Here is a 20,690-nt window from a genome sequence, read left to right on the forward strand (position 1 = left end):
CCCAGCCCCCCTGCTCTAACCCACCAGCCCCCATTCCCCTCCTGGAGCCAAGGAAAGAACCCAGGTGTCCGGGCACTCCGGGAGACGGGCCCTGCGTTCCCCTGGCTCGAAGAAAACACTGTTTGGTCAGTTAGTTTAATTCCATCAGTTTTTATATCAAAAAGAAAATAAACGAGAACAGTCCGTGCCCCCCGGCACCCCGAAAAAGGGGGGAGGGGCTGGACAAGAACCAAAGATCTGAGCGAACCCCCACACTGCCACCCCCGCCCCAGCCCAATGCTCTCCCTCCCCCGACAGAGCGGCTGCCCCCCCCCCAGGGTCTCTGTCCGGACGTCCTGTCGCCATCTCGTGCCCTCCCCTCCCCCCAAGCCCCGAAATTATCGGGGAGGGGTATTTTTGTACAAAAACATTGATTTTTTTTCCACGTCTTTTTCTTCAATTTTTTTTTCTGCCAAAAAAATCCCCCACCCCCCAAAAAACTCCGAACAAAACCAGCGAGTGGAGAGTTCTGAGCCCGGTCGGATCCGTTGTTGGGCCGGGGCCCAGCTGGAAACCCCCCCACCACCCTTCACTCACCTATTTCAGGAGTCCTGGCTCCCAGCCCCCTGGGTCTAACCCACCAGACCCCACTTCCCGTCCAGAGCCGGGGGAGAGAACCCAGGAGTCCTGGCTCCCAGCCCCCCTGGGTCTAACCCACCAGACCCCACTTCCCATCCAGAGCCGGGGGAGAGAACCCAGGAGTCCTGGCTCCCAGCCCCCCCTGTTCTAACCACCAGCCCCACTCCCCTCCCAGAGCCGGGGATGGAACCCAGGAGTCCTGGCTCCCGGTGCTAGGTCCTCCCTTCCCCATCCCAGCCGCCGGCGGTCCCAGAGACGGATTCTGATCTCATTTCTGTGGGTATCAATCTGGAGTCACTTCCCTGCTGCCTGCAGGGTGCGTCTGGCCAGGAGCCAGGGATCAGGGCTCGGCCCCGTAACATCCCGCCCCAAATCCCTTTGCCCTCCGGAGTCTGTCCCTGCGGGAATGCAAACAGCTCTGGGGAGGAGCAAAGGGGCTGGGAAAGGGAGACAGTCCCCTGTGTACCTGTTCTTCTCCCATCTACTCTTGCATGCAGCTGTGTTCCTGCAGGGTACTCTAGCGTTATGTTACTCCACCTGTTACTCCAGCACCGCTGCCTGTTCTTGTGCACGGTACCCGAGCGTCGGCGCAGGGTACTCTAGCGTTATGTTACTCCACCTGTTACTCCAGCACCGCTGCCTGTTCTTGTGCACGGTACCCGAGCGTCGGCGCAGGGTACTCTAGCGTTATGTTACTCCGCCTGTTACTCCAGCACCGCTGCCGTTCCCTGTGCACGGTACCCGAGCGTCGGCGCAGGGTACTCTAGCGTTATGTTACTCCGCCTGTTACTCCAGCACCGCTGCCTGTTCCTGTGCACGGTACCCGAGCATCGGCGCAGGGTACTCTAGCAGTGTGTGTGTTACTCCGCCTGTTACTCCAGCACCGCTGCCTGTTCCTGTGCACGGTACCCGAGCATCGGCGCAGGGTACTCTAGCAGTGTGTGTGTTACTCCGCCTGTTACTCCAGCACCGCTGCCTGTTCCTGTGCACGGTACCTGAGCGTCGGCGCAGGGTACTCTAGCGTTGTGTGTGTTACTCCGCCTGTTACTCCAGCACCGCTGCCTGTTCCTGTGCACGGTACCTGAGCGTCGGCGCAGGGTACTCTAGCGTTGTGTGTGTTACTCCGCCTGTTACTCCAGCACCGCTGCCTGTTCCTGTGCACGGTACCTGAGCGTTGGCGCAGGGTACTCTAGCGTTGTGTGTGTTACTCCGCCTGTTACTCCAGCACCGCTGCCTGTTCCTGTGCACGGTACCCGAGCATCGGCGCAGGGTACTCTAGCGGTGTGTGTGTTACTCCGCCTGTTACTCCAGCACCGCTGCCTGTTCCTGTGCACGGTACCTGAGCGTTGGCGCAGGGTACTCTAGCGTTGTGTGTGTTACTCCGCCTGTTACTCCAGCACCGCTGCCTGTTCCTGTGCGCGGTACCCGAGCATCGGCGCAGGGTACTCTAGCGGTGTGTGTGTTACTCCGCCTGTTACTCCAGCACCGCTGCCTGTTCCTGTGCACGGTACCTGAGCGTCGGCGCAGGGTACTCTAGCGTTGTGTGTGTTACTCCGCCTGTTACTCCAGCACCACTGCCTGTTCCTGTGCACGGTACCTGAGCGTCAGCGCAGGGTACTCTAGCGTTGTGTGTGTTACTCCGCCTGTTACTCCAGCACCGCTGCCTGTTCCTGTGCACGGTACCTGAGCGTTGGCGCAGGGTACTCTAGCGTTGTGTGTGTTACTCCGCCTGTTACTCCAGCACCGCTGCCTGTTCCTGTGCACGGTACCCGAGCATCGGCGCAGGGTACTCTAGTGGTGTGTGTGTTACTCCGCCTGTTACTCCAGCACCGCTGCCTGTTCCTGTGCACGGTACCTGAGCGTTGGCGCAGGGTACTCTAGCGTTGTGTGTGTTACTCCGCCTGTTACTCCAGCACCGCTGCCTGTTCCTGTGCGCGGTACCCGAGCATCGGCGCAGGGTACTCTAGCGTTATGTGTTACTCCACCTGTTACTCCAGCACCGCTGCCTGTTCCTGTGCACGGTACCTGAGCGTCGGCGCAGGGTACTCTAGCGTTATGTGTTACTCCACCTGTTACTCCAGCACCGCTGCCTGTTCCTGTGCACGGTACCTGAGCGTCGGCGCAGGGTACTCTAGCGTTGTGTGTGTTACTCCGCCTGTTACTCCAGCACCGCTGCCTGTTCCTGTGCACGGTACCCGAGCATCGGCGCAGGGTACTCTAGTGTTGTGTGTTACTCCGCCTGTTACTCCAGCACCGCTGCCTGTTCCTGTGCACAGTACCCGAGCATCGGCGCAGGGTACTCTAGCGTTGTGTGTGTTAATATCACTGCCTGTCACCCTGGCACGGCCGCCTGTGATCCTGCCGCTGTCTGCAGCCACTGGCCCCTTTCCCCAGAACACGCGGCCATCGCAGCCGCCCCGTTTCCCTCCCGCCGGAGCCGCCAGGGATTTCAGGGGGAGGATGGATCATACCCCGCCCCCCAGTTTCCTCGTTGCATTGTTCCAGGATGACATGGTCTGTTGGGCTCCCATTGGCTGTTGCCATGGAAACAGGGGGGCAAGTCCCTGGTTACTGACTGACAGGTTGCTAAATCACCCAGCCGAGGCAGGGGGTGGGCGTTGGTGGGCTGGACTCCCTCTCCTGCTCTCCCCATCCTCCCTTCTCCATCCCCCTTCCCCGGGTTCTCCCTCCAGCCCCACCCCATTCACTCATCCCTGCACGAGACACAGCAAATTCCCCATTTTAGGTACCTGGGTGTGAATCCAGAATAACCCACCCCATCTGGAGTAAGTCCGCTGAAGTCAGGGGGTGACTCTGGATTGACTCTGGATTAACTGAGATCAGAATCCAGCGCCGACCTCACTGCAGTTAGGGGGTGACTCTGGATTGACTGAGATCAGAATCCGGCCCCAACCCCACTGCAGTCAGGGGGTGACTCTGGATTGACTCTGGATTAACTGAGATCAGAATCCAGCCCCGACCCCACTGCAGTCAGGGGGTGACTCTGGATTGACTGAGATCAGAATCCGGCCCCGACCCCACTGCAGTCAGGGGGTGACTCTGGATTGACTCCGGATTAACTGAGATCAGAATCCGGCCCCGACCCCACTGCAGTCAGGGGGTGACTCTGGATTGACTCTGGATGTCCAGACTCCCGACCTGCCCTGACGCACCCAGCTCCTCGAACCCTCTCCCCCGGCCCTGACCCTTCGGGGACACCCCCGGCGTGACGTATCCAGCGCCCCCCCCTCACATGACGCAGTACGGCTCCCGGGGCAGGGGGGGCTCTGTCCTGCGGCAGGGCACGTGGGCCGCCAGCCCCTTCTTGAGCTCCTTATTGAGCAGGAAGCAGACGATGGGGTTGACGGCGGCCTGGGCGAAGCTCATCCAGACGGCGGTGGCCAGGTAGCGGTGGGGGATGCTGCAGGCCTTGACGAAGACCCGCCAGTAGCAGGCCACGATGTAGGGCGACCAGAGCAGGAGGAAGAGGACGGTGATGACGTAGAACATCTTCCCCAGCCGCTTCTCGGCCTTGAACTCCTCCATGCCCAGCAGGCGGCGGTTGGCGGCGTGGCCGTTCTGCCGGACGCCCAGCAGCGTGGGCGGCATGGGGCCCCGGCCGAAGCCGGCGATCCAGTTGGCGGCCGCCTGGCCGGTGGCCCCCGGCCCGTGGAACGTCCAGTTCTGGCTGATGGCCGGCACCATCTGCACCGGCTTCATCTTGCGGTGGCGGTACTCGAAGCAGAGCAGCTTGCCGTAGACGGCGTGGGTGGCCCCCACCAGCACGGCCAACATGAGCATGAAGCCCAGCGTGTCGTTGGCCTTGAAGTAGCGATGCTCGAAGATGCACTGGTCCTCCTCCCGGATGAACTTGTAGGTGCCCACGTCGAAGACGGGCGGGAAGGCCATGGCCACCGAGAGGGTCCACACCATGCAGATGACGGCCACGCACGTCCACAGGGTCATGCGCTTGGCGTAGAAGCGGTGGTGGGCCACGGCCATGTACCGGGTGACGCTGATGCAGAAGAGGAGGAAGGCGGCGTGGAAGCAGAAGAGGACGGCCAGGAAGGCCACCACCTTGCAGCTGAGCGGGCTGTGGGTCCAGGCCGAGCCGTGGCGGATGGAGACCAGGACGAAGGGGAAGCAGACGGCCGCCCGCACGGCGTCGGCCAGGCACAGGTCCAGCAGGAAGTAGTAGGGGGCCCGGTGCAGCCCCCGCTCCTTCAGCACCAGCAGCGCCAGGGCCAGGTTCCCCGCCAAGCTCACGCAGATGATCAACCCCAGCAGCAGCAGCTTGGCGTAGTTGGAGGCCGCCGGGGGGCCCGGCGGGCCCGGCTCGTCCGCCTCGCTGGCGTTTGCCATCGCCGGCCGCCGGGGCTAGCGGGGACGGCCCATGGCCCCGGGGCCTCTGCAGGGGAGAGAAGGGATCGTTGGGGCGGGGGCTGGCCCTGCCGCGTGGGACCCCCCAAGCCTGGCGCGTGGGGTCCAAGCCAGGCTACGGGGCAGTGGGGTGATGCCTGGTGCCCCCCGGCCTGGCCCGGTTGGGGGTGGGGCTGGTGAGCGCAGACCCCTTGATCCCATCACCCACCTCGTCTGGGGCTCATGGGGTCCCATCTCCCACTCCCCACCCTGGGGCTGGATGGGGGCCGGTGCCCCCTGGAGGGCAGGGCACAGTCGTCCTCACAGTCACGGACACGCTCGTGTACACCCGTCCTCACAGCCACACTGACACGCACAGTCGTCCTCACAGCCGCACAGACACTGACATGCTCGTGTACACCTGTCCTCACAGCCACCCTGACGCTAACACGCACAGTCATCCTCACAGCCGCACCGACATGGACACGCTCGTGTACACCCGTCCTCACAGCCACCCTGACACTGACACGCACACGCACAGTCGTCCTCAAAACCACCCTGACATGCTCGTGTACACCCGTCCTCTCAGCCACCCTGACACTGACACGCACACGCACAGTCGTCATCACAACCGCACCAACATGGAACACACAGTCGTCCTCACAGCCGCACCAACATGGACACGCTTGTGTACACCCGTCCTCACATCCGCACCGACACTGACACGCTTGTGTACATCCGTCCTCACAGCCACCCTGACGCTGACACGCACACGCACAGTCGTCCTCAAAACCACCCTGACACACTCGTGTACACCCGTCCTCTCAGCCACCCTGACACTGACACGCACAGTCGTCTTCACAACCGCACCAACATGGACACGCTCGTGTACACCCATCCTCACAGCCACCATGACACTGACACGCACAGTCGTCCTCACAGCTGCACTGACACACTCACACCCAGGCACAGTCGGTGTCAGTGTCACAGCCGCACTCACGCACACATGCACTGAACTACAATCACACAGTCCCGTGTCCACTCACAACATGCGCACACGCTCGCACTGACATACGCTCGTCCTCACAGCCGCCCAGACACGCACACTCATGCTGAGGCTGACACACACACGCCCACGCCCCGAGTCCCACTCACAGCGACACACTCCCCCTCCTGCAGACTGAGCCTGGCACACGCCCCCCACCCCGCTGGGCCCCTGCCGTGTTCACACCCTCGCGCCTCGGTCCCGCTCACACTCGGCTGCCCCCGCGTGCGCGTTGAGGGCTGAAGCTTTCTGGCTGCTTTTGCTCACCCCAGGCGCTTTGAAAGGGTCCTTTGCACACGCGTGTGCTCACACACAAACACACACAGAGCCACACCCAGGCTCTGTCACACTCACCCCCCCCCAACCACCTGGGGAAGCAGGTGGTCCGTGGAGCTGAGCCGGGACCCGATTCCGCTCTTAAACTGGAGTCAAACTGGAGTCACTCCTGATTGCCCCAGGGGAAGAGAGAAGAGAATGAGGCCAGTGGAGTCACCCCTGAGCGCCCCTCCCCCCAACTCCAGATCTACTGTGAGCATCAACTCAGGGCCTGCTGGGTGGGGGCCTGGCCAAAATACCCCCCCCGAAGTCCCCCTCCCCCACTGTCCTGTCCCAGCTGGGGGCAGAGATGCAGGCTCAGTGGGGGGGTGGGGTCTGGCAGGTTGGGGGCTTATAATGGGGGGGGATTTGCACAAGGCCCCCCCAGTGCACGGCCACACGCCGAGGGGAGAGAGAAACGTGCACACACCCCGGAAACACACCCGCAAAGTAGAACGACACATGCAGACACGCAAAGTGGAAACATGTACGTGTGTACACACATGCTACACACACACTAGACACGTTACATACACACAATCTACACACAAACCTACACACACACTATACATGCTACACACACACGTACACACACTAGATGTTACATACATACAATCTGCACACAAACACACACTATGCATGTTACACACACAATACACACATACACACACTAGACATGTTACATACACACAATCCACACACAAACCTACACACACACTAGACATGTTACATACACACACAATACACACACACAAAGTGGTAACGTACATGTGTGTATACACCCGCTACACACACACACACGCGCTATAAACACAAACACTGCACACACATAATACACACACACTGTATATACACACACACACATATACACAATATATATATACACACACAAGACAGCCATACAATACACAGACACACAAAGTGGAAACATATATACATGGATGTATACACACACACACACACACACACACACACTCCCCAGGCCCTGAATGACACCCCCCCCCCCCCCGGCCACTCCTAGGGCATGTTGTCAGGTCTCTGCACCTGTCAGTTGGGGTGTAGGGATGACAAAGGGGGGATGGAGGGACGGGGGCTGGAGGGGGCAGCAGAGGAAGGTGTGTGTGTAACGGGGGGGGGGATGGAGGGCCAGGGAGGGGGAGATGGAGGGGGTGTATATGGGGTGAGGAATGATGGGATGAGTGGGGGCCCAGAGGGGTGTATATGGGTAGGGGGTGTATACTGGTGGGGGGGGGGTGATGGTGGTGTATATTGGTGGGGGCCGGGGGGGGTGTATATTGGTGGGGGACTGGAGGGATGTATACAGGTGGGGGGCCAGGGGGGTGTATATGGGGGGGCCGGTGGGTTGTATGGGGGGGCAGGGCCGGGGGGGCCGATGCAGGGGCCCCCCCAGCCAGCCCCAGCTCACCTCCGTTCCGCTGCTCCCCGACGTGAGGCGAGACCCCCAAATCCTTCCCCGCTCGGTGGGGGCGCGTCCCCCGCCCCGGCGCTCAGGCCCTGCGGGGAGCGGGGGGTCCCTCCGCCGGGCCGCCCCCCATGCCGGCCGGACAGGGCTCGGGGGGGTGCGTGGGGGGCCGGGAGCGCTGCCCCCCCGCTTCGGCCGCCTCCAGAGCCCGGCGCCGAGGGCTCCCCGCGGATCCCCAAGCTACCCGGATCGGGGCCTCGACAACATCCAAGGGGCCAGGTCTCTCCTCCAGCGGATCCCCTGCCCCCGATCAATCCGGAGTGACTCCGAATCTGCCCTCTTCAGCACAGCCGCCTCCTCCAGCAGATCGATCCAATTGCCATCCGGATCGGCTCGCTCCCCAGTGGGAATCCGGATCCCCCCCGGTTAGATCCAGAGGGGTAAATCCAGGTCGGGACGGGCCCCGGGGCGCCGGCTTGGCCCGGGCAGCCCCCCGCCGCCGCCTTGCTCCATCCCCAGGATCCCGGTTCGATCCGGGGGGGGGGGTAATGCAGGGTGCGGCTCCGGAGTCACGCCGGATTCTAGCCGGGAAGGGGGGGGTCCGGCCTCGCCCCCCGATGAGCCCGCAGGCGGGCGGGGGGTCAGGCTCCGGTCCCCACAAAGGAGCCGGGAGGCGCCCGGGATCCGACCATCTTGTTCAGCGTCCACCGGAAGGTGCGGCGGGGGGAGGGGGCCTGGGGGGCAGAGGGACGTGGGGGGCGGAGCCGGAGCCGAGGGGGGGAGGGGGGATTCGGGCAGCAACGCAACATCAGGACCGGGGGCGGGGGCTGGGAGCCAGGACTCCTGGGTTCTCTCCCCAGCGCTGCTGACCCCCCGACACGAAGGGATACGGGACATATACAAAGCAACTGCGCCAATCTGATGGGGACCGCAGCCCCCTGTCCTCGAAGCGCCCCCAATCCCCGGGGCAGGAGAGTGGGGCAGGGCCTGTCCCCTCTGGGGGGCGCCGGCTCCCACCGGCCCCAGGGCAGGGACTGGCTGGCTCAGGGGGGCAGGGAATGGGGTCTGGGGCCTGTCCCCTCTGGGGGGCGCCGGCTCCCATTGGCCCCAGGGCAGGGACTGGCTGGCTCAGGGGGGCAGGGAATGGGGCAGGGGCCTGTCCCCTCTGGGGGGCGCCGGCTCCCACCCGGCCCCAGGGCAGGGCCTGGCTGGCTCAGGGGGGCGGGGAATGGGGTCTGGGGCCTGTCCCCTCTGGGGGGCGCCGGCTCCCACCAGCCCCAGGGCAGGGACTGGCAGCTCAGGGGGGCGGGGAATGGGGTCTGGGGCCTGTCCCCTCTGGGGGGCGCCGGCTCCCACCAGCCCCAGGGCAGGGACTGGCTGGCTCAGGGGGGCGGGGAATGGGGCAGGGGCCTGTCCCCTCTGGGGGGCGCCGGCTCCCATTGGCCCCAGGGCAGGGACTGGCAGCTCAGGGGGGCGGGGAATGGGGCAGGGGCCTGTCCCCTCTGGGGGGCGCCGGCTCCCACCGGCCCCAGGGCAGGGACTGGCTGGTTCGGGGGGGCAGGGAATGGGGTCTGGGGCCTGTCCCCTCTGGGGGGCGCCGGCTCCCACCGGCCCCAGGGCAGGGACTGGCTGGCTCAGGGGGGTGGGGAGTGGGGCAGGGGCCTGTCCCCTCTGGGGGGCGCCGGCTCCCACCCGGCCCCAGGGCAGGGACTGGCTGGCTCAGGGGGGCAGGGAATGGGGCAGGGGCCTGTCCCCTCTGGGGGGCGCCGGTTCCCACCAGCCCCAGGGCACGGACTGGCTGGCTCAGGGGGGCGGGGAATGGGGCAGGGGCCTGTCCCCTCTGGGGGGCGCCGGCTCCCACCAGCCCCAGGGCAGGGACTGGCTGGCTGGTTCGGGGGGCTGCGAATGGGGCAGGGGCCTGTCCCCTCTGGGGGGCACTGGCTCCCATCAGCCCCAGGGCGGGGACTGGCTGGTTCGGAGGGGCTGCGAATGGGGCAGGGTCCTGTCCCCTCTGGGGGGCAGTGGCCCCCACCTGGAATTGGGCCCATCCCGCCTCCAGACCCGTCACCTTCCCCCCCACAGCCGGACCCCGTCCTCCTCCCCCAGCGCCGTGAGTCCCCCAGGAACCAACACCAGGGCTGTGGCCGGGATCATTTTTATTTAGCGTTTCCATCAGCTGTGTGGACGCATTTCACCCCCTTCAAGCCCCCACGCGTCTGTGATCAGATTTCTGCCCCCCCCCCCCCCCGCGGGGCGGTACGTGGAGCCGAGGCTCATGGCCCCCCCAACCGTCTCCGTCTGGTTCAAGCGTCTTGCCTCTCGCTCCAAAGCAGGTTTTCCGGCCCTGGATCCCCCTCACCTGCAACAGGGGCAGGGCTGACTTCCCATCTCAGTTAATTCAGAGTCAATCCGGAGTCACCCCCGACTGCAATGGGGTCAGGGCTGGATTCAGAGCTCACTTAATCTGGAGTCAATCCGGAGTCACCCCCGACTGCAATGGGGTCAGGGCTGGATTCAGAGCTCACTTAATCTGGAGTCAATCCGGAGTCACCCCCGACTGCAATGGGGTCAGGGCTGGATGATGATTTCACTTAATCTGGAGTAACTCCCGACTGCAACAGGATCTGGGCCCGATTCCTCTCTCATCTCCACCCGGCCTCAATCCGGACTCAGCTCCGAGTCTGGCTGTTCTTCATCACTCCGAGAGCCTCCCACGGCTTCCCCGCGTGGGGAAACTGAGGCACACCCCCCCCACTCCCACAGCGACATTTCCTGGGCCATGCGGCGGCGGAGTGTGTAGCTGGGCGGCTCTGAGGTGCTGTGGGACCTCGTCGCACGGCGAATCAGCCGGACGATCGCCAGCCCCTCCGGCGGCTGGACCGACACATCACGCTGCAAACGACCCGCTTTGCACCACGCTGGGGCGGCACGAATTGACCCCCCACACACACACACTCCCCGGTACAAAATAAATACAGAGCCATGGGGTGGGGGGTGGAAGGGTTGTGGGCTGGAGAAGCAAAGCAGGACAATGAACCGATGTAAGGTCTTCAGAGGCACGTGGCCTCTGGCGTGGGACCCAAGGGGTGGGGTTAGAGCAGGGGGGGCTGGGAGCCAGGACGCCTGGGTTCTCTCCCTGGCTCTGGGGTGGAGGGGGCTAGAGCAGGGGGGGCTGGCGCCACGTGAGAACCACATACAGGGTGACGGCCGCGGCTGGCAGGCAGCCGCTGAGGACCACGGGCAGGATGACCACGAGGCCCAGAACGAACAGGGAACGGGTCAGGGCCTGTCCCAGCCGCGTGGGGCAGCCGGGCGCCCCTTCCCGGGGCACCCCCGGCCCTCCCCAGCCCCCCCGGCTCCGCCCCGCCGGGGCTGCTGTCCGTGCCGGCACCACCACGGCAGCCGGCGCCAGCAGCCGCAGGGCCCCGCCTGGGCCGGCTCCCCGGAGCCCGGCCTCCAGCAGCGCCGGGGGGCTGTCCCGCCCCGGGCAGGCAGGCGGGCTGAGCCGGGCGGCCGGGCTGGCATAGCGCAGGGTGATCTCCTGGGCCAGGGAGCTATTCAGTGCCCGCTCCGGCCCGGCCCAGCCGACCACCAGGTCCCGGTCGCTCAACACGCTCAGGCGCAGGGCGGGCAGCCAGGCCGGGGGGGAGCCGGCCGCCTCCGTGCCCCCCGGCCGCCCCCCGGCGCCCCCCAGCTCCTCCGCCCGCAGCCGGCTGAGGTGGGAGAGATACAGCTGCTCCAGCTCCGAGTCCACGGCCTCCTCCTCCGCCCGCCAGAGCCCAGCCTGCTCTGCCAGGCCAGCCTCCGAGAACGAGGCCCCCGGCCCCAGAGAGCCGGCCTCGGGCCCACGGCCGCCCCCAGGGGACTCAGCCAAGGGCACCAGGAGTTCCCTGGCAGGCAGCTCCGTCTCCAGGGACGTGGGGGGGACCTGCAGCTCCGGGACCTGCAGCGGGGCAAGGGAAGGATGAGGGCTGGAGAGGCAGGATCTCCCTGAAGCTCTGGGGTGGGGGGGCGATTGTGGCCCAGCCGTGCCTCAGTTTCCCCACCTGTGAGAAGCGGGGCCCGAGCCGGCCTTTGTGAGTGAGATTGGGAGATCTCTGGAGTAGGGGCTGACCCTCGCACCTGTGGAGACAGGGGCCCCGGTCTGGCAGGCAGGGCCGGCGCTGGGGGGCGGGCAAGGGGCTGAGTGGGGGGTGGTCTCCCCTGGCAGGCAGGCAGGGCCGGGTGCTGGGGGGCGCTGGGGGGCTGGGCAGGGGCCTCTCTCCCCACCCCACCCTGCTGCCGCCAGTTCTTACCTGTCCCGTGGAAGCTGAGGGCGATTCTCTTTGCGTCTCCCTTTCCGGGCTCCCTTCTGGAGAGAGAGAGATGGGGTCAGCCACACTAGTGCGCCCCTCAACCAGCCCAGCACTGCTAGGGGGAAGCTCGCAGCGCTGGGGGTGACCCCGGCTGGAGGCACTGCTGGGGGGAAGCTCGCAGCACATACCTTCCTCACGGGCAGGGTTTGGTATGTCTTCATCGCTTAGCTCTTCCTCGCAGGGCCTGTGAGGGGAGAAGGGATCCAGTCACTGCCCAGGGTTGGGGGGTGGCACCTTGCAAAGGGTCTCATGAGAACCCAGGTGTCCGGGCCCCCAGCCCCCCTCCTAGAGCCAGGGAGAGAACCCAGGTGTCCGGGCCCCCAGCCTTAGTGGGCAGGGTATTAGCCAGGGCTCCCTGGTTCCATTCCAGCTCGACCACACGTGCCCAGCTGAGCTTTAATGCCTCAGTTTCCCTTCGTTTGTTTAGACTGAAAACTCTCTGGGACCGGGACGGTGTCTCTGTGCAGCGCCCGACGCGACGGGGCCTGATCCGGGTCGGCGGCTCCACGCCAGTAAAACCCTGCAGCTATTTTGGGCGTGTTCCTGGGTTTTCCCCTTCCCTGCGAGTCACCGTCTGGGAGCCCGGGCCTGAGATCTGGGGCTGCGAGGGGGCGGGACCGTGAAAGTGCCAAGCCACAGCTTTGCATGACAGCTCTCGCACGCGGCCCACGCCCTGAGCTCGGCACCGGGTCCCGCCAATCCGGAGTCACCCCTGATTGCACCCCGCTCAGTGCTGGGTCCTGAGCTCGGCACCGGGTCCCGCCAATCCGGAGTCACCCCTGATTGCACCCCGCTCAGAGCTGGGTCCTGAGCTCGGCCCCCCCGGGATCAATCCGGAGTCACTCCTGATTGCACCGCGCTCAGCGCTGGGTCCTGAGCTCGGCCCCCCGGGATCAATCCGGAGTCACCCTGATTGCACCGCGCTCAGCGCTGGGTCCTGAGCTCGGCACCGGGTCCCGCCAATCCGGAGTCACCCTGATTGCACCGCATTCAGTGCTGGGTCCTGAGCTCGGCACTGGGTCCCACCAATCCGGAATCACCCCTGATTGCACCGCGCTCAGCACTGGGTCCTGAGCTCGGCTCCCCCGGGATCAATCCGGAGTCACCCCGATTGCACCGCGCTCAGTGCTGGGTCCTGAGCTCGGCACCGGGTCCCGCCAATCCGGAGTTACCCCAGATTGCACCACACTCAGCACGGGGCCCTGAGCTCGGCACCGGGTCCCGCCAATCCGGAGTCACTCCAGATTGCACCGCGCTCAATGCTGGGTCCTGAACTCGGCACCGGGTCCCACCAATCTGGAGTCACCCCTGATTGCACCGCGCTCAGCACTGGGTCCTTAGCTGAGCACCGGGTCCCGCCAATCCGGAGTCACTCCAGATTGCACCGCGCTCAATGCTGGGTCCTGAACTCGGCACCGGGTGTGACGAACTGGGCCTGTTCTTACTGTGGGCTGTGAATGCTGACAGGGGAGTGTGGCTAGGATAGTCTGCATTGGGGGATGGGTTTGGGAGTCTGCCCGAAGGCGAATACCTGAGTGTGTAACATGAGAACCCAGGAAGGGGTTGGAGGCCAGGTGACACCTTGGCCCGGGAAACTGAACAAAGGCGGTGGGAGGGGTCGCTGAAGGCAGAGGGCTGGAAGCGGGCTGGAGAGATGGCTGGGAGGCAGAGATGGCTCTGACCCCCCAAAGGGGGGTGGGCTGGGATGCCCTGGGACCCCAAGCTGGACCTAACTGAGGGGGGCCCTGTTGTCTGTGCCTGCAAGACCTGTCTTGGACTGTATTCCTGTCATCCAAATAAACCTTCTGCTTTACTGGCTGGCTGAGAGTCATGGTGAATCGCAGGAAGCCGGGGGTGCAGGGCCCTGAGTTCCCCCACACTCCGTGACAACTGGTGGCAGAGGTGGGATCTACTGCACCCCGTGGACGGCGCTTCCTGCAGTAAGTGACTGGGGAGCAGTAAAACGAAGGGGGATTGACGGGGACCAGGCGTGCTGAAGAGTGGGAGAGAGACGGTTATTACCCCTGGGAGTGTGTGACCAGCGAGAAGGACTTTTGCAGTAACAGGGTCCCCCGGGGGGATCGCAGCGAGTGGTCCCAGGGGCGGAGGAGTCTGCAGCTCGACCCTGGCAGGGAGGTGGTGACCTTGAGAAGGGCTGGCACACTAGGGGTCCCCCTGGGAACTGTGGGGAGCTGTGAGCACACAGGCCGGTGAGTGGCCAGCAGGAAGATGTATGCCAAGCGGCTTAAGAGCGACCTGGTGGAGCTGTGCAAGCAGAGGCGGCTGCGCATTGGGAGGCTCACCAAAGAACAGCTCATTGCCCGGCTGGAGGCGGAAGATCGCGCGAATGAACTGATCCCTGTGTCTCAGGGAAGCAGCCTGGCAAATGCAGCGCAGGCACCAGTGTCTGTCCCAGCTGGGAGTGGTCAGCCGGCTGCTGAGGGCTTCCCGAGACCCCTCCTTCCTATGCCTAGGGGAAGGGTGGGGAGGAGCCCAGCAAATACCAAAGGCGCCGTGACCCCCCCGGCTAGCAGAGGATCCTCCCGGCGACGTTTGGCATCCGTGGAGCGGAATTGGCTGGAATGGGAGAAAGAGCTAAAACTGAGAGAGCTGGAGGATCGTGAACAACAGAGACAGCGTCAGCATGAACGGGAGGAGAATGAGAGACAGAGACAGGAGAATGAGAGACAGCGTCAGCATGACCTGGAACTGGCGAGATTGAAGGGCAGCGAACCCCCGGCTGCGGTGAGTGAGGGGGGACCCAGGCCTGCACAGAGCTTTGATAAGTGCATCCTGGCCCCACACAAGGAGGGGGAGGACATGGATGACTTCCTGGAGGCCTTTGAGATGGCCTGCGAGCTGCACCGGGTTGATCCCGCGGACAGACTCCGGGTCCTTACCCCCTTACTGGACCCCAAAGCCGTGGCATTGTACCGCCAACTGGGAGAGGCAGAGAAAGGGGACTACGAACTATTCAAAAAGGCCCTGCTACGTGAGTTTGGGCTGACTCCTGAGATGTACCGGGAAAGGTTCCGGAGTCAGGATAAAACCCCTGAGATCTCATATCTGCAACTAGCCGTCCGCATGGAAAGATACGCCAGCAAGTGGGCTGATGGGGCCCAGACGAAGGAGGACCTGGTCAAACTGCTGGTACTGGAGCAACTGTATGAGCGGTGCCCATCCGACCTGAGGCTGTGGTTGGTGGACAGAAAGCCAGAGAACCCGCGACATGCAGGCCGGCTGGCCGATGAGTTTGTAAAGAGCCGGTCAGGAGATAAAAGGGAGGAGTCCCAAAGGAACAGTCCCACCACAACGCAGAGAGAGAGTCACCATGGGACCTCCCCGTGGGAAAATACAGAAAAACCCCATCAAAGGGGAACATCCGGCGTCAGGACCATCCGACCCACTCAAGGGGACCCATGGGACATGGGCTGCTACCACTGTGGCCAAAAAGGCCACATACGGGCCCAGTGCCCCAGGCTCAGGGACAGACTGAGCAGACCGAACCCACAGAGGGTTGACTGGGTAGAGACCACAGCCCAGTTGGAACCCCAGAGGTATGGGGGTGGGAAAAGGGCACAGGCCGCATAAACCTTCCCACATGCGAACTGCGAGGGCCATCAAGCACCCCCGACCTAAGGGGGGGCGTGAAACTGGAGAGGCCTGGTGTAATTCTCACCAAGGAATGGGAGGGATGCGGGGGCATCCATGGGAACGGGGGTAGGTTCGAGCTTCCCCGGGTCACTGGCTAAAGTGACCCTGCTCAGTTCGGTCTCGAAGGGGGGAGATGTGACGAACTGGGCCTGTTCTTACTGTGGTCTGTGAATGCTGACAGGGGAGTGTGGCTGGGATAGTCTGCATTGCGGGATGGGAGTCTGCCCGAAGGCGAATACCTGAGTGTGTAACATGAGAACCCAGGAAGGGGTTAGAGGCCAGGTGACACCTTGGCCCGGGAAACTGAACAAAGGCTGTGGGAGGGGTCGCTGAAGGCAGAGTGCTGGAAGCGGGCTGGAGAGATGGCTGGAAGGCAGAGATGGCTCTGACCCCCCAAGGGGGTGGGCTGGAATGCCCTGGGACCCCAAGCTGGACTTAACTGAGGGGGTCCTGTTGTCTGTGCCTGCAAGACCTGTCTTGGACTGTATTCCTGTCATCCAAATAAACCTTCTGCTTTACTGGCTGGCTGAGAGTCATGGTGAATCGCAGGAAGCCGGGGGTGCAGGGCCCTGAGTTCCCCAATACTCCGTGACACCGGGTCCCGCCAATCTGGAGTCACCCCTGATTGCAGAGGGGTCAGGGCTGGGTTCTGAGCTCAGCCCCCCGGGATCAATCCGGAGTCATCCCCAGCTGTAATGGGGGCAGAGCAGGATTCTGATCTCAGCCCCCAGGGTCAATCCAGAGTCACCCCTGGTTGCAGAGGGGTCCTCAGCCTCAGAGGCTGGGAGCAAGAAGGGCAGGCGGGGGGGAAAGCTGAACGTGCCGCCTGTGTGTCTGGCTGTGCGAACGCCTGTCTGGCTGTGCAGGGCTGTAGACAGAGTCAGTCGCGGTGGGAGGGGCCCGTGGAAAAAGAAACTTCCTTTGATGCTCACGTCTTAGCGGAGAAGAAACATTTCAGCCATCCCAAGCCCAGCAGCAGAAGGAACCCAGGAGTCCTGGCTCCGAGCCCTCCCCCGCCCCCGCTCTAATCACTGGACACCCGGATGCCCCTCACCCACACCAGAGACATGGGGGGGGATTACAACCCCCGCCTCGTACCTCACGCAGCTCATCTTCATTTCCTGTCCCCAGCCCCGTACAGATGGGGAAACTAAGGCAGAACAAGGCCTTGGACACGGGTCTTCGTCCCCCTGAGAACCTAGAGCAGCAGTCGCCCAACGGCCTGTTAATTAGCCCTCGTTAGGGTGAGCTAAGTCCCCTCTCGTCAGGTGTCAGGATAATACCTGCAGCTGTCCCAAATCCGACTAGCCGCCGCCATGCCGCCGAGAAGCTCCTTGGTGGCGGGACGCTCCCTTGTCAGTGGGCGGGCGCATAGAGATGCCCCCCGGGGGTCGTGGCGCCCGCGGGCACCGCGTTGGGGACCCCTGTGTTAGTCGGTGAGGTGCCACCGGACTCCCCGTTGTTTCGTGGACAGAGACTAACCCGGCTCCCCGGATACTTGACGTGCATGAGGGTAACGAGCCAGGAGCCGAACCCAGGGATGGAGGTGAAGCTAATAAAACACGAGATGTATTTATACCCGGGACCCAGACGCCGGCCGAGACCGGGGCCCCGTCCCCCCTCGGCCGAGATCAGGGCCCCGTTGCGCTGGGCGCCCCCCAGACCCCTGCCGAGATCGGGGCCCCATCGCGCCGGGTGCCCCGCAGACCCCAACCCAGGTCACGGCCTCGTCCCGCCGGGCGCCGCCCAGATCCCGCCCTAGATTCTGGTGCACAAACGCCCATATTGGGCCCTTTTATCCACCTATCTACCCACTTTAATGAGATCTCCGCCAAAATCAGCCGACCGCAAGACTTTTCACTCCCCGCTCGGCTCATTATTAGCTCTGTTTCCTGCCTCTTTTGGAAACCACTTTTTCTACCCGAGTTTCAGAGAAAACACCCCGACGACGTGATTTCACCTTCTCTCCGCAGCCCTCGGTCTGGTTCTTTAGAAATAATATGTGACGGCGCTGCCCCATTTCCCCCACAGCTTGTTTTTCACTACGCCGAACTCGCCCGCTGGCAGCTGAGGGGTGGGGGGGGTTCACCTGAACTGCCTTTCTCCTCGCCCGGCGTTGGGCTTTAATCCCCCAGCTGGTCTCTGCCCTCCTAGAACCACCGGCAGATCTGCCCCGACAGCCTGCATGGGGCCGCTCGTGGCAGCATGTACACTAGTGAAAAGCAGGCGTGAAAGCCCATCATCGAGACCGCGTCATGAATTCTGGTTTGGGAGCATTGCACACTTGCCTTGCACTAGTACGAAGACACACAGTGCAACAGGGTGAATGCTGACCTGGGCACCTTTCACAGTCACTTTGCACAAGTGCTAACGCATGCACCTGCTTTGGGGGCATCGCACACTGGCTTTGCACTAGTGCATGAGAGAGGAGGGCATTGTGATTTGGGAGCGTTTCACGCTCACTTTTCACTAGTGCAGATGATAGCACAAGGGAGCAGGGTGAATTCTGGATTGGGAGCATTGCAAACTTGCTTTGCACCAGTGCTAATGCTTGCACCTGATCTGGGAGCAATGCACACTCACTTTACACAAGTGTGGACGCTTGCACAGACCAACAATGCTACCCCACCCTGCCCAAATGAAGCCTTGCCCTCCCACTTGCTGATCCTCTGTCCACAGCGACACCACGAGACCACCAACATCTCCCCCCGACACGCTGTGCCCTGTGGGGCAGGGACCATCCCAGCAGGGTCCCTCCCCATATAACCCGCCCCATATAATTCAGAGCAGTGTCTGGGCTGCTCTACCATAGGCTCTGTGCCCCCAATAAACTGGAGGGATGGGGGGGGCCCAGAGTCATGGGGATTGGAGGATTCGGGGGGCTCAGAGTCACAGGGATTTGGGGGGCTCAGAATCACAGGGATCGGGGGATTGAGGGGCTCAGAGTAATGGGGATCAGGGGAATTGGGGGGTTAAGAGTCACAGATCTGGGAGATTGGGGGCTCAGAGTCACGGGGATCAGGGGAATTGGGGGGAATTGGGGGACTGAGAGTCATAGATCTGGGGGATTGGGGGCTCAGAGTAACGGGGATCGGGGGAATTGGGGGGCTGAGAGTCATAGATCTGGGGGATTGGGGGCTCAGAGTTACGGGGACCGGGGGAATTGGGGATCTGAGAGTCACAGATCTGGGGGATTGGGGGCTCAGAGTCACGGGGATCAGGGGAATTGGGGGGAATTGGGGGGTTGAGAGTCATAGATCTGGGGGATCGGGGGCTCAGAGTCACGGGGACCGGGGGAATTGGGGGGTTGAGAGTCATAGATCTGGGGGATCGGGGGCTCAGAGTCACGGGGACCGGGGGAATTGGGGGGTTGAGAGTCATAGATCTGGGGGATTGGGGGCTCAGAGTCACAGGGATCGGGGGAATTGGGGGACTGAGAGTCATAGATCTGGGGGATTGGGGGCTCAGAGTCACAGGGATCGGGGGAATTGGGGGGCTGAGAGTCATAGATCTGGGGGATTGGGGGCTCAGAGTCACGGGGATCGGGGGAATTGGGGGGTTGAGAGTCATAGATCTGGGGGATTGGGGGCTCAGAGTCACAGGGATCGGGGGAATTGGGGGGTTGAGAGTCATAGATCTGGGGGATTGGGGGGCTTAGAGTCACGGGGATGGGGGAATTGGGGGGCTGAGAGTCACAGATCTGGGGGATTGGGGGCTCAGAGTCACGGGTATCGGGGGAATTGGGGGGTTGAGAGTCAGATCTGGGGGATCGGGGGCTCAGAGTCACAGGGATGAGGGGAATTGGGGGGTTGAGAGTCACAGATCTGGAAGACTGGGGGCTCAGAGTCACGGGGATCAGGGGAATTGGGGGGAATTGGGGGGTTGAAAGTCACAGATCTGGGGGATCGGGGGCTCAGAGTCACGGGGACCGGGGGAATTGGGGGGCTGAGAGTCATAGATCTGGGGGATTGGAGGCTCAGAGTCATGGGGATCGGGGGAATTGGCGGTTCCCGGGGAGGTTGGCGGTTCTCGGGGGGGGGTTCTGCTGGACGGTTTTGGGGTCCCGGGAGGAAGGTGGGATTTTACCTCATCCTCTCCGGCCTCATGCAACTCTTCAGCTGCCGCCCGGCGCCGTCCTGGCCGGCGGTACTGGGGGGCGCCCGGGGGGGCGCCCGGCCCTTCATCACCACGCTGTAGTTCTTGCCCTGGTTATTGGCCCAGTAGACGCCCTCATCGGTCTGGTACCGGATCACGAAATCCAGCCGGGCTTCATCCCCCTCCTCCTCTTCCTCGCCCTGCTCCTCCTGCTGGCCGGGGCCGAAGGGCAGGCTGAAGGTGAAGCGGTCGCTCAGCCCCCCGTCGGGCGAGCCCCCCGGCACGTAGCGGGCGGGGTGGTCGCGGTAGGTGCGCCAGCGGTCCCGGCTGGCCCGCACATGGACGGCTTTGCGATAGGCCACGTTCAGCACCCGCACGGTGCCCCGCAGCAGCCACGGCTCGCCCGGCCCCGGCGCCAGCACCTCCTCCAGCTCCACCATGGTCCGGCGCAGCCGCACCAGCCGCTCCGGCTCGCCCTGCCCCGCCGGGGGCAGCACGAAGGCGGGCAGGAGGTAGGGGGCGAGGGGCGGCTGGCCGGCAGGGGGCAGCACCTCGGGGGGCGACTCGGGCGAGGGGGGCGGCCAGGGCTGGTAGTGCCGCAGGCGGGTCAAGGGCAAGCCCAGGGCATCGGCGAACAGCACCCGGCGCGCGCCCGCTGCATGCTGGGAGAGCGGCTCCTGGCCGTGCCCCAGGGCATGCTGGGAGAACGGTTCCTGGCCCGGCCCCACGGCATGCTGGGAGAGTGGCTCTTCGCCGTGCCCCACGTCATGCTGGGAGAGTGGCTCTTCGCTGTGCCCCACGTCATGCTGGGAGAATGGTTCCTGGC

At 63.8% G+C, this 20,690-nt stretch overlaps 2 protein-coding genes across 5 annotated transcripts; both read right to left on the reverse strand.

Annotated features, from left to right (window-relative positions):
• Positions 1-1,176: 1,176 nt before the first annotated feature.
• GPR173 (G protein-coupled receptor 173) lies at positions 1,177-8,501 on the reverse strand. 4 transcript variants are annotated; one of them, XR_010593372.1, is made up of 3 exons: positions 7,764-8,501; positions 2,688-5,026; positions 1,177-2,519 (listed from the first exon to the last, which is right to left on the reverse strand). XR_010593372.1 is itself a non-coding variant. In XM_005282346.5 (2 exons), the coding sequence occupies exon 2, from the start codon at positions 4,978-4,980 to the stop codon at positions 3,868-3,870; it is 1,113 nt and encodes a 370-aa protein (XP_005282403.1). In that variant the 5' UTR covers positions 4,981-5,026; positions 7,764-8,501; the 3' UTR covers positions 1,177-3,867. The 4 variants fall into 4 exon arrangements, 1 of the variants encoding a protein (XP_005282403.1); XR_010593371.1 differs by having other exon boundaries at positions 1,177-2,433; positions 2,604-5,026; XR_010593370.1 differs by having other exon boundaries at positions 2,604-5,026.
• A 1,405-nt stretch (positions 8,502-9,906) lies between these two features.
• PPP1R3F (protein phosphatase 1 regulatory subunit 3F) lies at positions 9,907-20,684 on the reverse strand. The gene is made up of 4 exons (XM_008175743.4): positions 19,856-20,684; positions 12,244-12,299; positions 12,056-12,111; positions 9,907-11,703 (listed from the first exon to the last, which is right to left on the reverse strand). Exons 1-4 carry the CDS (start codon positions 20,302-20,304, stop codon positions 10,918-10,920), a joined length of 1,347 nt encoding a protein of 448 aa, XP_008173965.2. The 5' UTR covers positions 20,305-20,684; the 3' UTR covers positions 9,907-10,917.
• Positions 20,685-20,690: the final 6 nt, after the last annotated feature.

Source organism: Chrysemys picta, chromosome 17 (assembly GCF_011386835.1).
Source record: "Chrysemys picta bellii isolate R12L10 chromosome 17, ASM1138683v2, whole genome shotgun sequence".
NCBI classification, from domain to species: Eukaryota; Metazoa; Chordata; order Testudines; family Emydidae; genus Chrysemys; species Chrysemys picta.